General features: G+C 30.1%; 1 protein-coding gene across 1 annotated transcript; it reads left to right on the top strand.

Annotated features, from left to right (window-relative positions):
• Positions 1–3,100: 3,100 nt before the first annotated feature.
• Positions 3,101–9,390, top strand: LOC122277226 (protein DETOXIFICATION 40-like). The gene is made up of 7 exons (XM_043087153.1): positions 3,101–3,585; positions 3,722–4,353; positions 5,448–5,504; positions 6,099–6,337; positions 8,137–8,255; positions 8,499–8,585; positions 8,914–9,390. Exons 1-7 carry the CDS (start codon positions 3,271–3,273, stop codon positions 8,965–8,967), a joined length of 1,503 nt encoding a protein of 500 aa, XP_042943087.1. The 5' UTR covers positions 3,101–3,270; the 3' UTR covers positions 8,968–9,390.
• The last annotated feature ends 10,928 nt before the right edge of the window (positions 9,391–20,318 follow it).

The raw sequence follows: 20,318 nt of genomic DNA, 5'->3' as shown, positions 1-20,318 counted from the left end.
CGGAAACGTTGAATGTGTGTGAGAATGCATGAGATTAACCACAAGCTATTCCTATTTGCAAGGCGCCGCAATTAATATTTATTTTGATACAATAACTTAATAAACTATTTTGCTCATAAATACTACAAGTTTTTGCTTATTTTTTATTTTTTTTTAAATTACGAAATTACACATTATCTATTGTAAGTGCTTTTGTTGATCTTCATTTGTTTTTCTCTCAATTATACTAACAATTATTTTCTTTTATATAAACTTGTAAGGTTAATTATTTTTTATATTAATTAATCAAAACTAGTATTTCTAGATATTTTTATTTCTTTAAAGTCTTTTTTATCTTCTTTTAGAAACTTCTTTAGTAGCCTTCGAATATTATTTTTTAAATAATTATAATATCAATATTATTTCTTAAGAAAGGCCATTAATGATTTTCTTTTTAAGAGGCCTTGCGTGGTGTGGTTGGCTTTAGGCTATTCCTTATTCCTAACTTGCATAAGAGAACTCTCTTATAAATAGTCAAAACAAAACTCAAGTTTTTATTAATATGAATAAATTTATATTTGCTTATTTCATTCGCATCAAATTTTCACATTAAATTATCTATTTATTCATTATATAATAAATAAAATTAATTTAGTTTTTTTTAATTTTATCATATTTTACCATTCTACCGATTATATGTTAATTAGTAATCTCATTCTAATTAAATTATCAATTAAAAAAATCATATTTTCAGTAGTCATTTAATGCTAATGACTACAAACATCTAATTAAATCTATTTAAAATTCTATATAAATATCTTAATTACAAATCAAATTTATAAATATCTTAACTACAAACATCTAATTAAATCTATTTAAAATTCTATATAAATATCTTAATTACAAATCAAATTTATATATTTTCCATCAAACCATATTTCACGAGAGTTAAACAAGGAAAAAAAGTGAGTGTGGGAAAAAAATTAGAGGGAAAAAATCTAACGGTAGTTTTGTGAAAAAATATCAAGAGAAGAGAGAGAGTGTTCTAAAGAATAATAAACTAAATATTTGCTCCATCTACGTTACAAGCAAACTTGATTTTAATTTTAAATGTATTGTAGCTAAAACTTAGGTCTCATTTGTTTTTGGAGATGAGTTGAGATTAAAGTTGAAAATTAAATAAAATATTATTAAAATAAATTATTTTAATATTATTTTTGTATTAGGATTTGAAAATATTGAATTTTTTATTTTATTTTATGTGAAAATTTGAGAAATTTATAATGATTAGATGAGATAAGATGAGATAAGATGAAAAATATTGTGAGAGTGAACGAGGCTGCTCTTAGATCACTTTACCTAAGAGCTTGGTAGCCTTTAGCTATTCCAAATACTTTAATCCCCAATGAATTAGCTAAAACCGAATGACACTTTTGATGAATGTAAGATGAATTTTAATTTTTGATTATTCTATTCACATAAGTCCCCACATTGGAATAGCTATTTTTTTAGTATATAATAAAATAATATAAGATGAATTTCACTTTAACTATTCACATCAAATTCTTATATTGAATTATTCATTTATTCATTACATAGTAATAAAATAATTAATAATTAAAAAATATTTAATATTTTTGATTATATATAAATTTATTTTATTTTATCATTTTTTATCATTTTATAATTTATTTTATTTGAGTTGTATGTAATAGATTTTCTATAGAAACAGTGGTTGGAGTTAAGTGGAATGATGAAAAAAATAATGGAGAGAGAAAAATAATAAATAAAATAAATATTTGGTAAAATTACATTAACAAGTAAATTTAAAAATAATTTTAATATTTATTGTAGCTAAAATCTAAATATTTAAATTTTAACTAATCTATTGTAATGATATTTTGAAAATAATTAAATAGGAGATGGATTTAGGATTTTCTAATCCATTGAGGACCAAGCATTGCGCCGGCTTGGCTCTTTCTTTATGTATCCTTAGGAAGTACTTGACAGCGACACGAGAGAGCGAGAGAAATTCTGCAAATCAGTTTTTATTTACATCACACAGCTCACATTTATAATTTTTTATAAGATGTAGGGTATTTTTTATTAATAATATTATATATAATTATAAAGTGTATAAATATCACATAATTATTTTAAAAAAGAGTAGGGTTCATAATTAAAAAATTAATTTTTTTTTTTACGTGAGTCCCGTATTAATTTATTTTTTTTAAAAAGATTGTACGACACTTGCATAACCATAATTGTAAATATCATTTTTTATTTTTTATAAGATGTATAGATATTTTTTATAAGACATGTGATGTGAATGGTGAATCATGGCAAAAGAGAGAATTATTTTTATGAGCATCTCTTGAGTGGACTCATCCATTGGTGCTTCCAAATGATCCTTCGAATTACTACTTTTTAACTCCCTTTCCTTAATAAGGAAATACTTATTTTTTTCCTTCCCTCGCGAAGTCTTCATCGTTTAGTATTTTTTTTAACAAAAAAAAGTGCAATATAGTTAATCTTCTATGTTATTAATATTATTTTTTTAATTGTTAAATTTTTAAAAGAATATGGGATGATCTAATAATAATATAAAATATCACATTTACTATGTACAGTAGAATAAAAGTGCAGTACATATCTCTACGTTTTTTATTTTTATTTTAAGATAGAGAAATATAAGATATCTAATATTTTTATTATCGAAATACAATCTTTAAACAATTAAATATTGAATAAATGTTGTATGCAGATTTCACTGATCAACGCATCACTAACGCAGATTTTACAATTTTTAAAACTATTAATATTTCAACCTTTTTTATAAATATAAAGATATGGCAAAAAATAATGTGTACCAAACTTTTATATAGCAAAACTAAAAGAAAATTGATACATATATAAAGAAATTACATAAAAATAAATTTATTTATTGATGTGATTTTAAGAAATCTGTTAGACTATTTTATGACATATTACATCAAATTATATCAATTTATAAATTTAAAATAATCTTATAAAATATTTCCCAAACTAAAAATTTAGCTGTAGCAATCGAGGAGCATCCCTCTAACAAATCCTACTCGAACCGCACGTTTTCATCCTCCATCTACAACTCTTTATAAACTATTTTAGAATTGGGATGATAAATTATTCTTTTACATATACAACCATACAGTAACAAATTGGTCACACAAACTGGGTACTGCGTTATTGTGTGTGTGTGTGTGTGAGAGAGAGAGAGAGAGAGAGAGAGAGAGAGAGAGAGAGAGAGAGAGGATGGAGTCCATTGACATTAATGAGATCCATCAACCCATGTTACAAACCAAAGAAGCAACACCAGAGCCAGTGAGTTCCGCACTAGAAGACGTCCTCTCCAGCACCCACCTTCCCTACTTCCGCCGCCTTCAATCCGCCACATGGCTCGAACTGAAAACCCTCTTCCGACTAGCGGCTCCTGCGGTCGTGGTTTACTTGCTCAACAACGTGACCTCAATGTCCACTCAAATCTTTTGCGGCCATCTCGGCAATCTTGAGCTTGCTGCCGCCTCTCTCGGTAACAATGGCATCCAAATATTTGCCTACGGCCTCATGGTAATCACCATCAGCTGGTTTGTTCCAGATTTAGTTTACGACATTAATTATAGCGTCAAAGTTTCGATAAAAGGTTATGTGTGTATGTGTGTGTGTGTGTATGTGTGTATATATATCATGACGTTTCTCTGCGCAGCTTGGAATGGGAAGCGCTGTGGAGACACTGTGCGGCCAGGCTTATGGTGCTCACAAGTACGAAATGCTAGGTGTATATCTCCAGCGATCAACGATCCTCCTCATGTCGACTGGGGTCCTAGTTATGTTTATCTACATCTTCAGCAAGCCCCTGTTGCTCTTGCTAGGTGAATCAACAAGCATAGCATCCGCAGCTGCAGTGTTTGTCTATGGCCTCATCCCACAAATCTTTGCCTATGCTGCCAATTTTCCCATCCAAAAGTTCCTCCAATCCCAGAGTATAGTGGCTATTAGCTCGTACATCTCTGCGGCTACGCTTGCAGTACACCTGTTATTGAGTTGGCTCGTTATTTACAAACTGGGTTGGGGATTGTTGGGCGCATCACTGATGTTAAGCTTTTCATGGTGGATCATAGTGGTGGCACAGTTTGTGTACATCTTGACGAGTGAGAAGTGCAAATACACATGGACTGGATTCAGCATGCAGGCTTTCTCTGGGCTCTGGGAATTCTTGAAATTGTCTACTGCATCAGCAATTATGCTTTGCCTGGAGACTTGGTACTATCAGATACTAGTGTTGATTGCTGGGTTGCTCCAAAACGCTGAGATTGCATTGGATGCTCTCTCCATCTGGTAAGGAAATTAAGCCCGTACTAGTACTAATTTGCTTTAATCTTGATCGCAATAATTGTGTGCTTGGGAGCTTTACACATTTGCTAACTTCTTGGTCAATATGGCAGCTTGTGTGCTTGGTGGAGTACTGTTGAGTGGATACAATACGAATACGAACACACACGTTAGACCTTAGCAAAACCATTCCATTTAAGTGGTCCTAAATTAGTCGGCTTCCCAATCATTTTTTGTTGCTTTGATTTATTCTGATCGAAAAACAATATTTCATTGACTGTAGTGTTTAGGAGAAAAAGGCCAAATAATAGTTTGATAGACGCCAAAAGGATCCAGTAGACCTATAACAAACAGTCAACTTGAACTTTCTACCGATTCTGCTACCATTCCCTTTCCTTCTGCTACCATTCCTTTTTTGTTTTTCATTAGCTATACGTACTCCTTATCTGGCACGACGTCGGATTTGCCATCTTAATGCTAATTTCTACGGTACCTCCTGCATTTTTGCAAGGTACGTGATATATATGGAGTATGCAACACAAATCTTTTATCTATAAAAAGATTTTACAAAACTAAACTCAAAAGTTGATATAGTTTGATAGATACATTGAATTGTAAAGTAATTTTTATTATAAAATATATCTAACGCATCACATAAAATTAAGTAAGTTTTTGAATTTATCACTCCATGTAAAAATATAATTCTCCATAAACGTTAATGGTAAACTAAGTAGGAGTTATAAAAGTACATACTACATAGTCTAATCAATTAATTATTTGAGGTCCCTCTATTGACTATATATATGGTACACATAAAGGGTTTTTATAATAAATTTTGCCAGAAATTAGAAGAGAATTTGATAATAAGTTGAGTTGAGATAAGAGTTGAAGAAAATATTATTATTATTTTAAAATTTAAAAAAATTATAACGTTGAGAGGAAAAAATTTTTTGAAAACCAAACTGCCCCAAAAGCCACTAATTATGGATGAAAATTAATTGGGAACACAACGTAATGCGTGCCAGTTTCTGAATCTGCAATGAATGGTTGTTGAGAATACGTACATGGTTAATTATTTGGATGGATATTGGATGTTGCAGTATGGCGATATCTGGATGGGTCTACATGATCTCGGTGGGTTTCAATGCGGCTGCGAGGTTAGTTGTACATGCATGTCTTGTTATTATTCCACTCAGGATGTCTCTTTCTACGAAAGAAACTGATCATTATCATGCAATACACACTTCTTATATATATATATATATGTGGATTACGAGTCAATAAAAGCAAGCTGTATTCAGACACCCACAACTGGCTTGGTACCTCAATATACAGTAACTTAAAAAGTTTTTGGGTAAATTTAGTGAGATTCTGTCTTCATTTTCCAACATTTTCGTCTCTGATCTCGTTGAGTCTGACACTTTCTCTAAAGTTCTTGCATGATAAATTTAGTGCATAATCCCTATCTTGGTTGGTTAATGATATACGTACAATTCTTTTTACAATACCTTATACAGACATGTTTTAAAATGATAATATTTATGTAAATAATATTGCTATTATAAGTTATTTTATAAGCTAATACCCTTCATTTAAAATATAGTTGCATATATAACGAGTTGTAAAATGATTGTATGATCATTTTTATCATTTTCCATCTTCAGATGAATGACCATGAGCTAGCCATGATCTCATATTTTAGCTTGTGATCTATTAATATTGATGAAAGTACTCATCATGTTTAAAAACAGTGTGAGGGTGAGCAATGAGCTAGGAGCCGGCCATCCGAAATCAGCAGCTTTTTCTGTATTGATAGTAACTCTAAGCTCTACCGTCGTAGCTGTGATCTGTGCCACCATAGTGCTCGTGTTTCGGCACCTGATAAGCTATATTTTCACCAGTGGTACAACTGTATCTGATGCAGTCGCAGAACTCTCCCCCTACCTTGCCGTCTCCATCGTACTCAACGGAATCCAACCCGTTCTGTCCGGTATTACTTTTGATCTTCACTTGGAATATTATTTCTCCTCAGTTATTATATTAGCTAGTCTTGCCATGCATTTTAAATTTCCAACCTTTTCCTGCATTCACATTTTTATAAGTAATAATTTTTCATATTTCCTAATTAGTAATGTTATGTATACAGGATAAATATTGTGTAATTATTTTAAAAGAAAATAGAGTTTATGATTAAAAAAATTAATTTTAATATAAATTTTATATTAATTTATTTTTTTAAAAAAATTAGAAGTTTAGATAATTATGACTATAAACATCATTTCCTTTCCTAATCATGTGATCGAATTGGTCCCCATCGAATCTGCCATGTCCGTTAATTAGAACAGTTTTTATTTATTACTTCACGTGGCTAACTCCATTAGCTAGCTGCCAGAGGTTGAGCATCAATGTTTCTTGGAAACCGTTAATATTATTTAGATTGTGATTTGATACTAAATTGACTTGAGTTGAATCTTTTATAAATAATAATGAATTAAATTAATAAATAAAATTATGTAAGATTTATTTAAAATAATTATACATCTTATTTATAAAGATGTATTGAATTAAAAAATATTATGAGTTTTATATAAAAAAATTTTAAATTGAAATAAATTTAATAATTTAATAATTTAAAAATTAAATATTTAAATATTAAATTTAATTTAAAATTAAATTAAATTAAATTAAATTCAACAACCAAACGAACCACTGCTCGATCTTAATTACATCGATCGATACCATCACACACACATACATATATAAATATATATATATATGTATGTGATTGTCATATTATTAATTTGTTAATTTTAATTATTTAAAATTAGCGACCCTGGCTGCAGATAAGAAGCATGCATGCACAAAAGACAAACCAATATCAGGACAGACGAGGATGGTTTATAAATTTTTATTTTATAAAAAATATATAATAAAAAATATAAAAAAAAGTACTATCGGGATCCACTGTTTGTAAAGCCACTCAAATGTAACAGTACTCGACTGTGCCTGCATGTATTTAATAACTTTATCAATCAAATAGTACTAGTCAAAGACGGAACTATACAGCCTTTTCGACCACGACAAAATTAGTTTATTTTTCTCTGGGAAAATATATATAATAATAAGAATGAAGTAAATCACAGATATAAGAAACTGTAAAGTACATCTAAGAACCGGCATGGCCATTATACGTACTAAAATTTCAAAAATTAAGAATTAGAACCGGTTTAATTTCACAATCCTTTATAAACTTCTCATCTTATTTATATATTAAACGAGGCCTAAGAGTTTGAGTTCGCTTTTGCTAGCTGCATGCCCTACATAAACGGACAAAGCAAAAAGCGTCCTGATATAAACCTGTAGTCGTTTTCAACTTTTCAATGAACTAGCTTGATGGTTATCATATGTCTTCTCTGATCGATCTGTCTGTTCCTTAGTGGAGAACCAGCTCAGAGCATGAATCGGCCTGCCAGTACTCATAGTAGACCAATCAAGATAATTAATAATCATCAATAAGTGAAACTAGTAAATCAACCTAACGGTCAATCTATTAGTGTTAGTTCTGGACTCGTTGTTGAACTTGATCATGATCAGTAGGGTATCTCTTCCATGAAACGTCACAGTTTTTTGTAATTTCTTTAAAAAGAGTTATTATTCGTGAGTAGTAATGCTGTAAAAATATATTATACATACGATCATTGTGTCATAGATAGAGCAAAAGGATTTTGTAGAAAATGGACATGATGATATTGAATGGCATTTTGTTTTCTCTATGATCTGTTTTCTAAGGGGTGGCTGTGGGTTGTGGATGGCAAGCATTTGTTGCGTACGTGAACGTAGGATGTTACTACATTATTGGTCTCCCGTTGGGTGCAGTTCTTGGCTTCAAGTTCGACCTAGGAGCTCCGGTACCCAAATATTATTAACCCTTCAAACTCTTGTATTCGTTTTTAAATCCATATATAATTCTTCCAATCTGTAATATCCCAAGAGTCAATATTGCAATGGTACGTGGCAGAAATTGATGTGCCTGTTACACATCAACGGACGTACGTACAATATCCATGCATTAAAGATTCCCTTGGAGTTTTTGACCAACTTCAATAATATGTAATAGAATTAAATGCTGATCAAAACGTATTTTGGTGCAGGGAATATGGTCTGGGATGATAGGAGGCACTTTCATACAGACTCTCGTCTTATTGTGGGTCACATTTCGGACAGATTGGAAGGAAGAGGTAAGTTCAATAATACTTTGTTCAATGGCATCTTACCAAAACTAATTTATGTAATGATTAACTCTTTCTGATCTCTTGAGTCTTGGAAATCATGATAAATTTAAGAAAATCGGGTTGAAGTGATCATGATGACACGAGCGCACACATCAGGGAAAAATTCGGAGATCATATCATTAATGACAAGATCGCTGCCAATAATTTATTTATTTGTTCCCTGCGGAGTTATGTTGCATGCATCTTAATCTCAACTAACATTCTTGATCATTCAAGTTGTTCAATTTGCAGACTGTGGGGTGATTATGTGTACTGAAATATGAAAACATTTCAGGTTGAAAAGGCAAAGAATCGTTTGGACAAGTGGGAATTAGAACCCAAGGATTAACCCCCTTTTTCGGCCAAAGTGAATGGTCCCCTTGCGAGAATGGGAATTGACTCGGCTAGCTAGTACTCCTCCTGTATGTGATCTAATAAGGTTCACGGCCATGTTACTGTCACTGCCTACCCTGATTCAGCAAATAATCCTTTTCTATATATGGTCCAGCTGCATGGCCTTAACACTACAAGAGAACGGGTTTTGTGATCAAAATTTTGCAACCAAAAGAACTATTTTTATTTTCGACTGAAATAGTCATTTTGGTTACAAAATTTTGATAGCAAAAATCCGTTTATCTTGTAATGTAATTAGAAGCCATTATTTGATTAAATTGGTCCCTCTTTTGCATTTTCTTCTTTTCTTTTGCTGTGTTATTGTTGCAACATCTGAATTGATTAGTGATTTAATGCTAGCTTCTAGGTATTTCCATCCTTTCCTCATTTGTACATTTATACGGAATCTTTGGTTCAAAGCGAAGTACGGAACTCCATAGGCACGTTATTAGCGACTAGAGTAATACTTAGGGCAATCTCTTAATGCACAAGCCTTGTAGATCAGCTTGTAACCTGAAGAAATCTGTCAGCCCGTTCAGTTCAATGGCAGATTTCTTCCCCCTTAAAAACAGGGGGCCGGCAAGTAGGTCTTAAAAAGATTCAATACTTATCATGCATGCATTTAATGAGAAAAGGAGAGAGTTGTTATTTTTCAAAACAAAACTAAAGAGCTGACTGACTGACTAGGTTAATTACAAATTAACCAAATTCAGAAAGGATAGCTAGGAACAAACTAAACTGTATCTTTAATTATTAATATTAAATATTAATTAATTATGGTATTAACCCCAAAATCAGGGGAGCGATCAATATATAATAAAGTGTAATGATCATGGAGTGGGATCGTTAATATCATGTTCTAGCTGATTATATATAAATGCATGTCGTAATATTAAACGCTTCTCTTTAAATGCATGTACATGGTACGTGCTAGTTCACTGCACATTGTGGCCAATTAATTTGTTTTACCCGGCGAGCTGCAGCTTACAAAACTTCTATACAATTGCTCGGCATGATATGGAGCTCGGTACATAGATACTTGGCCTATGTCGTCAGGCATGTGGAGCCCACATGTATGAAATGCTTGATACATGAGTTATGCAAGCTGCCTAGTAATGTTAAATGCAATTATGACTTGGGCAAGCATCATCATGCACTTTATTTATTTTAAAATAGTGAGATTTATTATTAAATAAATAAAAAATATATATATATTTATATAATGTTACGTATAATTTTAAAGTGTGTAGTCCTTGAGTATTTTTTTTTGGAAAAAGTGTGAGTTATTATTAAAAAAATAATTCTATGTAACATGAGTATTTCCACAATTTTCAAATGAAAATTATTAAGAAACAAACTAATAAGGTCATATATCGTACATAATTATATACTTGGTTTTGTGCAATTTTTAATAAATTTGTTTTGACTGTGTGGTGAAATGTTTCGGGAATTATTGTATTGCTAGTTGCATTGCTATCAAATCAAAATTATTTTTTAGTTGCTATCAAACCAAAATTATTTTTTGTACCTCTTTGTAGAACTGTATTTTTTTGGTGATGGATTATTGCTGGGCAGTTTCAATTGGGTCAATTTTGTTGTTGGTAGTTACTGGTTTTTGTTTCTGCTTGCTGGTGGAGCTACTGCTTGGTATTGGTGGAGGAGATTTTAGTGGAGCTGCTGCTTGGTATTGATTTTGGTGCTAGAAAATTAGAAATATGTATTCTAATGAACTTGGAGGAATTTGTATTAAGTGTATGAATTTGTATTAAAATCAATTTTTTAAAACTTGTATTAAGTTGATTTTGATACATGGAGTTTGCATTAAGTTGACAGTACAAATTGTTTTTGAGTACATGTTAATATTTTTATGGTAATATTGAGCACATGTTAATACAAATTGTTTTTTAGCACATGTGATTCATTTTTGGTGTATATGTAAATTTGGTCATTTTGATTTATAAAATTGGTAAATTTAGATATATGAAATTGGTATTTTTGAGCAGAGGTTAAATAATGGAATTTGTAGTGAGTTCTAAATATTGCAAAATCTATAAAACTAAAAAATAAAAATAAAAGAAGAAGAAGAGAGGCAAAAAATTAATATTAATAATATTTTATTATTATTTTAACTCAATTATGCATAATTCAATATAAAAATTTTATTTAAATGACAAATCAATCTTATAATTTTACATATGCAAATGCATGAACCAATGCTATATATAACGCGGTGTGATCATGTCGATCTCTGTCCATTCTTGGCAGTCACTCTCATTCTCAACGGAGTTAAACCAATCTTATCCGGCAATTAACTTCTGATTAGTTCCTCGTGATCATAGATATTCATCGTCATGATCTCTTTTACATATTGAATAAATGTAAATGTGTAAACCAAATATTTATATTTAACGTAACCGTATTCATGAGATGTTTTGAATCTATTTTATTATTAGTACTTAATAATACTTTTATTATCATTCACAAATTGTTTCAGAAATTTTCACTGTGTTCACAGTGGACTGATCGTACGTGGAGTACTTCATTCAGCTTTACAGTCATGAAATATATATATATATATATATATGTATGTATGTATGTATGTATGTATGTATGTACACACATATATATAAGGACGTTTTTCCCCTTTTATTTTTGTGCTTGGAATTTTCTATTTCAATAATTTGAAATAGATATTGATCAAAGTGTGTTTGGTATAGGGAATATGGTCCGGGTCGATGATCGGTACTGGCATTTTCATACAGACTCTCATCTTATTGTGGATCACATTTCGAGCAGATCATTGGAATTAGGAAGTATTAATCATGAATATGCATATTTAATCATAATAATTACTTTGTTAACTATCATATTATAAAAATTAACTTTCACTAAATATTTCGCTTTTGGTAATGATTAACTAGAGAAACTAATAAAGGTTTAGCTGCACATCAGGCAAAATTCAGGACCATCATAATCATTGACAAGGACTACCACCTGCTGACCTTAAGATCATCAACTCACCTAACATTCTTGATTCCAATTATTTACAGGTGGATGGAGCTGATCAACTCAAAAATATATACCTTCAACTGTAATATATTTGTGTAGCTGTACTGTGGATTTTTGACTGGTGGACGCGGATCAATGACCATTCAATCTGCGAGCATGGAAATTGGCTTCTCCCAAGTCATGAATTAATCATGCATCTCATTTCTCATAAAGTAATATTATTTATCATCTCAATACTTATTATTTCAATTTTTATCATCATATCCTCATCTCATCATTCTATAAAATGATATTAAATGATTAAAAATTATTTATTATATTTTATATGTAAACTTATCTTCTAATTTTACATTATAAAATGATAAAAAAGAATGCATAGATTTGTTCTTTTTCATAGTTAAAACCTAATACATGATATATATGCTAGATCGAGCTTGCATAAATAAGCCTGCTTATGAGTACTCATGAGGTCCCTGGTCTAGCTAAGATCAAGCTGTCGTCTTTATCCGTTTCTCCCCACCATGTTCCTTAGCTTGTACATTTGGAGCCAGTGATTTAATGCCTCAAGGTACCATGTTCCCTAGCTTGTACATTTGGAGTCAGTGGTTTAATGCTTCAAGGTACTTCCTTTCCTAGTTTTTACTGTGTGTGTGTGTGTGTATATAGTTTTTACTTTCGTTCTTGATCACTTCCAATTTACCTTACTATATAGAGGTGCTACTAGATTTTGATCTAATGGCCATTAGCCATTAATTTGTCTCTAGCTATATATTATGGCTAATCATGTATATCTATGCTAGCTAGTCCAGCCCAATATCATGTGTAAGCTGGCCTAGCTTGATCATGATCATGCATGTCAATTATAACTAATGATCATCATCAACACCTACTGTTACAAATTAATATTCTAAATTTATTTTCTTAGGACATACTTAGGGAAAGCAAAATAGGTAGGATTTAAAAAATAATGTAAGTACTAAAACAGATAAAAATACTTGCAATAATGAGAATATATAACAAGATAAAAGCAAATTATCTCTCGGCACTCTTTATTATCTTATATTTTATTCTACTACTAATAATCAAGCTCATTTTGCTGTTTGTGTACGTGCACCATTCGATCATATTCATGACCAATAGCGCTAGTACTACTTCTGTTGAGCGACAAGATATGGTTGAAATGAAATGAAATAATATGGGAGCAGTAATGAAATTATTTGTAAATAATAATAAAATAATTTAAGTTAAGAAGTTTATGTGATTTTAGGAAAGGATAGAAAAAAATTAAATAAAAATATTATAAAGGTAAAATATTTTTAAAATATAATTATTTGATATTATTTTGTTTTGAAATTAAAAAAAAATTGTATGATTTTTTGTGTTTTTATTTTAAGTTTAGAAAATTTGTAATAATTAAATAAAAATGTTGAGATTTTAAAATTGAAAAGTATTTATATTTCTAATATTAAAATATTAAAATAAGATAAGATAAGACAAAATGACTAGATCATGAAAATATCTTATTATTCAAATCAGAGCTTGATTCATATATCTTTGTTTTTACATACCCAATATGCAGAGCGCACGCGCGCGCGCACACGCACACACACATATTACTATAACAAAAATCATTTTTTGGGATGAAATTGCTTTGGGACAAATTGGAAATCGTCTCAAAAAGTGAGATTTTGAAACGAAATTTGAATTTCGTTCCAAAATAACGACTGAATGCCAGACAGTTCGAACGCGTTCGAACGCTATTCTTAGGGACGAAATTTTTTGTCCCAAGTAAGTTAACCGTTCAACCGTTAATGATTAACCATTCGAACGTTTAATTGTTACCGTTTAAACGTAATATTGGCGCGATAGGCAAAATTATTTTGGAGAGAAATTGACAAACCGTTCGAACGGTAAATTATAAACGTTTGAATGATGCATATTCACCGTTCAAACGTTATTTGAAGCGTTCGAATGTGGTACCGTTCGAACGGTAAGTTAATACCGTTCGAACGTATTAACTGAAAATTAATACCCTTCCTTAATTAATCCAAATTTCATGATAATAAATGTTATTTAAATGCAATATTCGGTATTAATTATATTAAATATAATAATTAATTCAATTATAATATATTTTAACTGTTAAATATATTAAATGCAATATATTTAATGCGCTTATATATTATTAAACACTATATATTATATTTATTATTTTATATATATATAGTATATATTATATTATATTTAATTAAAATATATTATACTATTGAATATTATATAGTATATAGTATAAGTTATATTATATAGTATAATTAATATAATATAGACTACTATATACATGAAACTATGTTCATGTATTTATATAACATATATATTATATGTGATATTAACTAATATATATATTTAATAGTATATGTATTACATGACTTGTTTAGTATATTTTTCATATTATATTGCAGTTATAGGCTAATTAGATGACACTCTCTATTCTAGCACTATAAATGACACTATATATACTCAATTTTAGTTTTGTATCATTATAATATACTCTAATTGCTAGTAGTATAGATGATACTATATATAATATTAGATATCCTATTATTAAATAATATTATAATAATAATATAATATAATAAGCACTATATATATGCATGTGATACATATAACCCTATGCTATGATACCATATATATGTTATATATAATAGGTTAATATATGTACTTGACTTTAATACTAGATGTAATATGATATTTTATACTATATATGTTACTAAATTATATAATATATGTTTGATTATATATTATATAGTTATATTACTATGTCTCTAAACTATAATATATTTACAAGTTATTATATTTAAAGGTATAGTGCAAAAAAAATACAATAAGCAACATTTTAATTTGACGTTTAAACAGTTTAAAATAACCGTTCAAACGTATAAGAAAACGTTCGAACGGTAATTTTCACGTTCGAACGTTTAATTAGAGGGGGAAAATTTTCCCGCTAATCTATTTGACGTTCGAACGTTCATTAAATAACCGTTCGAACGTCAATGTTCTACATTTACACGACAGAACCTCATAATCTCGCACTCGTTCCATTCGACTTCCAATCACTCCCATGCTCATTTTCTTCCAACCAACACCATTATTCTTCAATCCAGCCCTCAAATATTACTAACTTCTATCAATCTCTTATATTTTCGGATTAAGAGGTTGTTTTTACCATTTGGTGAAGAGTATTTAAGTTTTGGGCATTGGGTACGGGTGGATTTTTCGGTTTATCTCTCCAAATCAGGTATTCTCCTTAAATATATTCTCATTTTAGATTTTATATAAGTGTTTTCGTTTGCTATAATGAGTTCGTCATATAGTTTACTGTCTTTTGATGTAATTTGGACTGTAAATGTTGAGATTTTTGGAAGTTGAAGACGGCTGTAATATGGAATTAATCCATTCGAACGGTATTCGTGTGCCGTTCGAACGTATGTCCTTAGATCGAACGGTGACTAGCACCGTTGGAACGTTATGTTGGTCAGTACTGTTAAAATAATGAATACTTTAAATGCAGGAATTGAATTAAAAATTAATTATTTATAATCTACATTTAATAATACTTAAATACTTAAAAGATTAAAGTAATCAAATGAGAATGAATTAAATTATAAATCATCTAAGATTTAATAATACTTAAATATTTAATAGTTGAATTATTCAACTATAGGTTAATACAAATAGTTTTGTTTTAATAACACAAAAATACTTAATCTTTGAATTAATAAAATGAATTTTAAATAAAATACAAATAATCTAGATTTAATAATACTTAAATACTTAAAAGTTAAAAGTAATCAAATGAATTTGAATTAAAATATAAATTCCAAATTATAATTAATAAAATGAATGTTAATTACAATACAAATAGTTATAATTATTAACTAGAATGTTAATTACAATACAAATAGTTATAATTATTAACTAAAATTTTAATTAAAATACAAATAGTTATAATTAATAAAATATTTTGAAAGATATAAAACAACTATCTAATTATTTAATAATATAAATACTTAATTAACATATCTTTCATTGTTTGTTTGATACATGTTATATTGAAGAATTGATTGCAAAACAACAAGAGTTAGAGGCTCAATTGACGAGACAAGGAGACATGGAAATGCGCCTTAAACAACATGAAGAAGAACAAGCAGAGTTCAGGAGAGATATGCAACTCCAAATGCAACAGCTTATGCAACAGTACAGGCCTCCAACCAACTGATGGTTTTTTACGTCTAGCTTATGACATTATCTAATTATGTATGAACAATGCTAGTATCATGGTTATTTATTTCTTCGCACTTATTATAAAACTTTTGTGAGTAATTAAACAGTTCCTAATTTATGTTTTTCAAATATTATGGATGTCTATTTAGTTTTTTTTATAATTATTGGTTTTAATAAAAATAATATCCGTTCGAACGACCGTGTCACGTTTGAACATTAATGGGTAGGCCGTTCAAACGATAATGTACCGTTCAAACATTAATGACCAAACCATTCGAACGATACCAGATGCTCAAAAAAACGTTCAAACGCAGGTCATTACCATAGCGTTCGAACATTGATCAGCACCGTTCGATCTCTTCTACCGTTCAATCTGTTTATTTAACGTTCAAATGTAATTCTATTGATCGTTTAAACGTATCTTGATAACCGTTCAAAAGATACATTAACGTTCGAACGGTAACTGAGAAGCATTCGAACGCCATTCTGAAACAAATTTTAACCGTGACAAAAAAGGTCATCGTTCGAAATTGTATTGAACGGTCAATTTCAAAATCGTTCAAAAAGATATATTTTGGGACGAAATTGTGATTTTCGTCCCAATATATCTTCTAGGATAGTGATGTTGGGACGACCTTGGGACGAAATTTTTTCATCTCAAAAAATCTTTCAAAACGAAATCTATATATTTTGGGACGAAAATTTTCGTCCCAAAAAATATTTTTTGTTGTAGTGTATATATATATAATAGAGATTTCACATGCAGAGAGACGGTACAAAACATATTTTAATGTTTATTTTTGATGAAATTTTTTTATAATTAAAATATTTTTATTTGCCGTGGTTAACAAACCTTCTAAACGTTACCATTTCTTGATAAGATCATATGTAGCATAGCAAACGGTACTGCTGGATCCTATCGATCGATATGCAAAAATTATAGCCGTCATTAAGAAAATATAATTAATGAGTAAAAGATCACCTAATATTCTTCTTCTTTTTCTTCTTCTTCTTCTTCTTCTTCTTTTTTTTTTTTTTTTCTTCCTTCCTCTTTGCAAAGTAACACGTACGTCTCAAGTTGCAAACTTAATTGCACGGGTACGTACATCATTTAATTTGGTAGCTATATATAATCATATAAATTAGCAGATCATGATTATACGTACGTACCATGCGTACATGTGATCATGATCATGATGGGTCAGTGCAAACGGCTCACAAAAACTGAGAAATACAGAAAATGCTCAACTCATTACGAATTAATGGATCATACAAACTTCATCATGAACTTAGTATCTAAATATTATATTTATTTAATTTAATTTAATTTTTATTTCAATATCTTATTGATTACAAGTCATTTTTAAAATTTACAAATTTTAAAACTTGTAATTAATGCTTCATAAATCATATTAATTAAAAAAGAAAGAAAACCAAAAAAAGAAACGTCAATAATTTGTTCAGTTGTAGTATATAATACGTAATTTCATGCGTTGCACCTGCACGGCCGGCGTTTTTGGTAGATCGATCCTAAGCATATGTTATTGATTTAATTGGGTTACAGCATTGTTAATCGATTATGCTGCTGCATATGTAAAGGATAATTTTGATGGATGTAATATAAATTTAGATTTTAATTATTTTATTTATATAAGTTACTAAATTGGAATATCCATTTTTTTATTATATAACAATGAAAAAATATAAGATGAATTTGACTTTGGCTATTTTATATCAAATCTCCATATTAGATTATTTATTTATTTATTTATTTATTATATAGTAATGAATAATTAATAATTTAAAAAATATTTAATTTTTTTAATTATTAATTTATTTTATTTTATCATATTTTAATTATCTATTATTATTATATTTTATTTTATCATATCTTACTATTTAATTTTAAAAAACTAATAAAGGTCTGTAAATGTAAATAGAGAGAAGAGAGAGTATTATAAGAATTAATAAAATAAGATTTACTTTTTATAATGTAAAGATCAAATTTAATATTTTTTTTACCAAGCTACAAATTTTGTTAATAACTAATCAAGTGGGTTTTATATCTAACCGTTAAAAAGTACAATATATTTTAAAAATGAATAAGTTGAGGATGCTCTTAGATCGAGATCACGTTTTGATCCATACATATATATATATATATATATATATATATTCTTTTCTAAGCAAGTGAATAGACTTTATTAAAAAAGTAAAAAAATTGATACATGAGGAAGGGGTGTGTTTCCCTAACAAATGCCTAGAACAATAACAACAGTGTAAAAAGATGGATAAAAAAATAAAAAAAATAATTTTTAGCGACTAATTTCTTGGTCTTCACCCATATCCTATCAAGAAGACGCCGTCTTGAAAGACGGTGATAAGACGTTCGAAAAAAATGCTAACAGTTTAGCTAAAAGTGGCGAGGGAGGCGGGTACACTGTTGTTTGTTGTCTTGAAATGATTTTTGGAGAGATCCACAATCCTTTCTTCAAGATCACCGATTAGGGAAAGTGAAAACATAGTAGAAAGTATAGCATCGGGTGAACTGATCTGCGGCCAAAGAACATCTGCAAACCCGCACACTTTTGATAGCATGAGGCAGCCAGGCGCTAGTGGTAGGAGGATGGGATGACCCAAATCTAAAAGATCTCGACAAGATGAAGCCACTAGAACGGCGCGTGTAGTCGTCAGAGGGCTTGGAGTGCGGTGGCGCATGAAGACCACACACGGAAACAAGCCACACGTGATGACAACGTGCCGAAAATTTTGGCGCGGCTCTGTGTCGTCCCAGTAGATCGGTAACTATAGGGAGCAGTGGTGCAGGGCGTGTAGGCTAAAGGAAGTCGGACACAAGCAAATCTGGCCAAAACCGAACCATAGGAGAGATAAGGAAAAAAGTACTACTTTAAAAATATATTCACAGTGCGAAAAGGAAAATGAGAAGGAGAAAAGAGTGAAAACCAGCTCCACCCTCCTCTCTGGTGAAGACTGTCACAAGAATGAAGTTTTCTAGAAAGAAAGTGGAGTGTCTCTCTCTTTAAAAGGTTTTTACTTGTTACCTTCCGATCCATACGTATATACCGGAACAAAAAATGATAATAATAACCACAAAAATTAAGGACGACGAACGTCATGATCATTGATCATGGGTCTAGTGATCATGATCATGTACACGCATATGGTGGCTTCATGATATGGCCGTCAAAATCCAGATCTCTAATCAATGACAAAGACCAACGATTGACTTGTTCCATGCACTTGTACTGCTTATCATCACCATACAAATCTCAAACTGAAACTATCACAACCACAGAGAGAGAGAGAGAGAGAGAGAGAGAGAGAGAGAGAGAGAGAGAGAGAGAGAGAGAGAGAGAGAGAGAGAGAGAGAGAGAGAGAGAGAGAGAGAGAGAGAGAGAGAGAGAGAGCTCCAAATAACGTTCTTCTCATCTAATCAGGCTGACCTCTTGCTTCCTGGGAAAACATGCAGTAAATTTATCGTATACATATGTTATTTATTTATTTTTGCCAAAAACAAAAACGTATTTATATTTTGTGTTTAATCCTTGAAAAGTGGTCTAATTTAGGAATATTCGTGTACAAATTACATGCAAGCGAGGATTTGGTACTTGCCATGGTCATCATATGACTCATAATATCTATATGAGTAATGTTACGTACAGTCATTTTTACGTACTCTTTGCGCACTCCACTGATATGATTGGCTGAATTAATTTTTTTTTAATACACAACCAATCATATCATTGGAGTACACAAAGGAATCCGCAAAAATGACTGCACATAGAATTTTCCTATCTATATATATATAATGTGCATTATCAATAATATTATATATAATAACCAGTATTGACTAGAATATAAATATATTAGATTTTTTCCTGGTCCTAGAAATTATTTAAAACTAGCTTAGTTCGTGTACGTAGTCTCATGTGTTGCATGTTTAATTGGTAGATCTAATTATCTAATTAAAGAAATTAAACCATGTATGCATTTCAC

Source organism: Carya illinoinensis, chromosome 9 (assembly GCF_018687715.1).
Source record: "Carya illinoinensis cultivar Pawnee chromosome 9, C.illinoinensisPawnee_v1, whole genome shotgun sequence".
Classification (NCBI taxonomy): domain Eukaryota; kingdom Viridiplantae; phylum Streptophyta; class Magnoliopsida; order Fagales; family Juglandaceae; genus Carya; species Carya illinoinensis.
The sequence above is the reverse complement of the archived record's forward strand: the minus strand, read 5'-3'. Positions and strand labels throughout refer to the sequence as shown.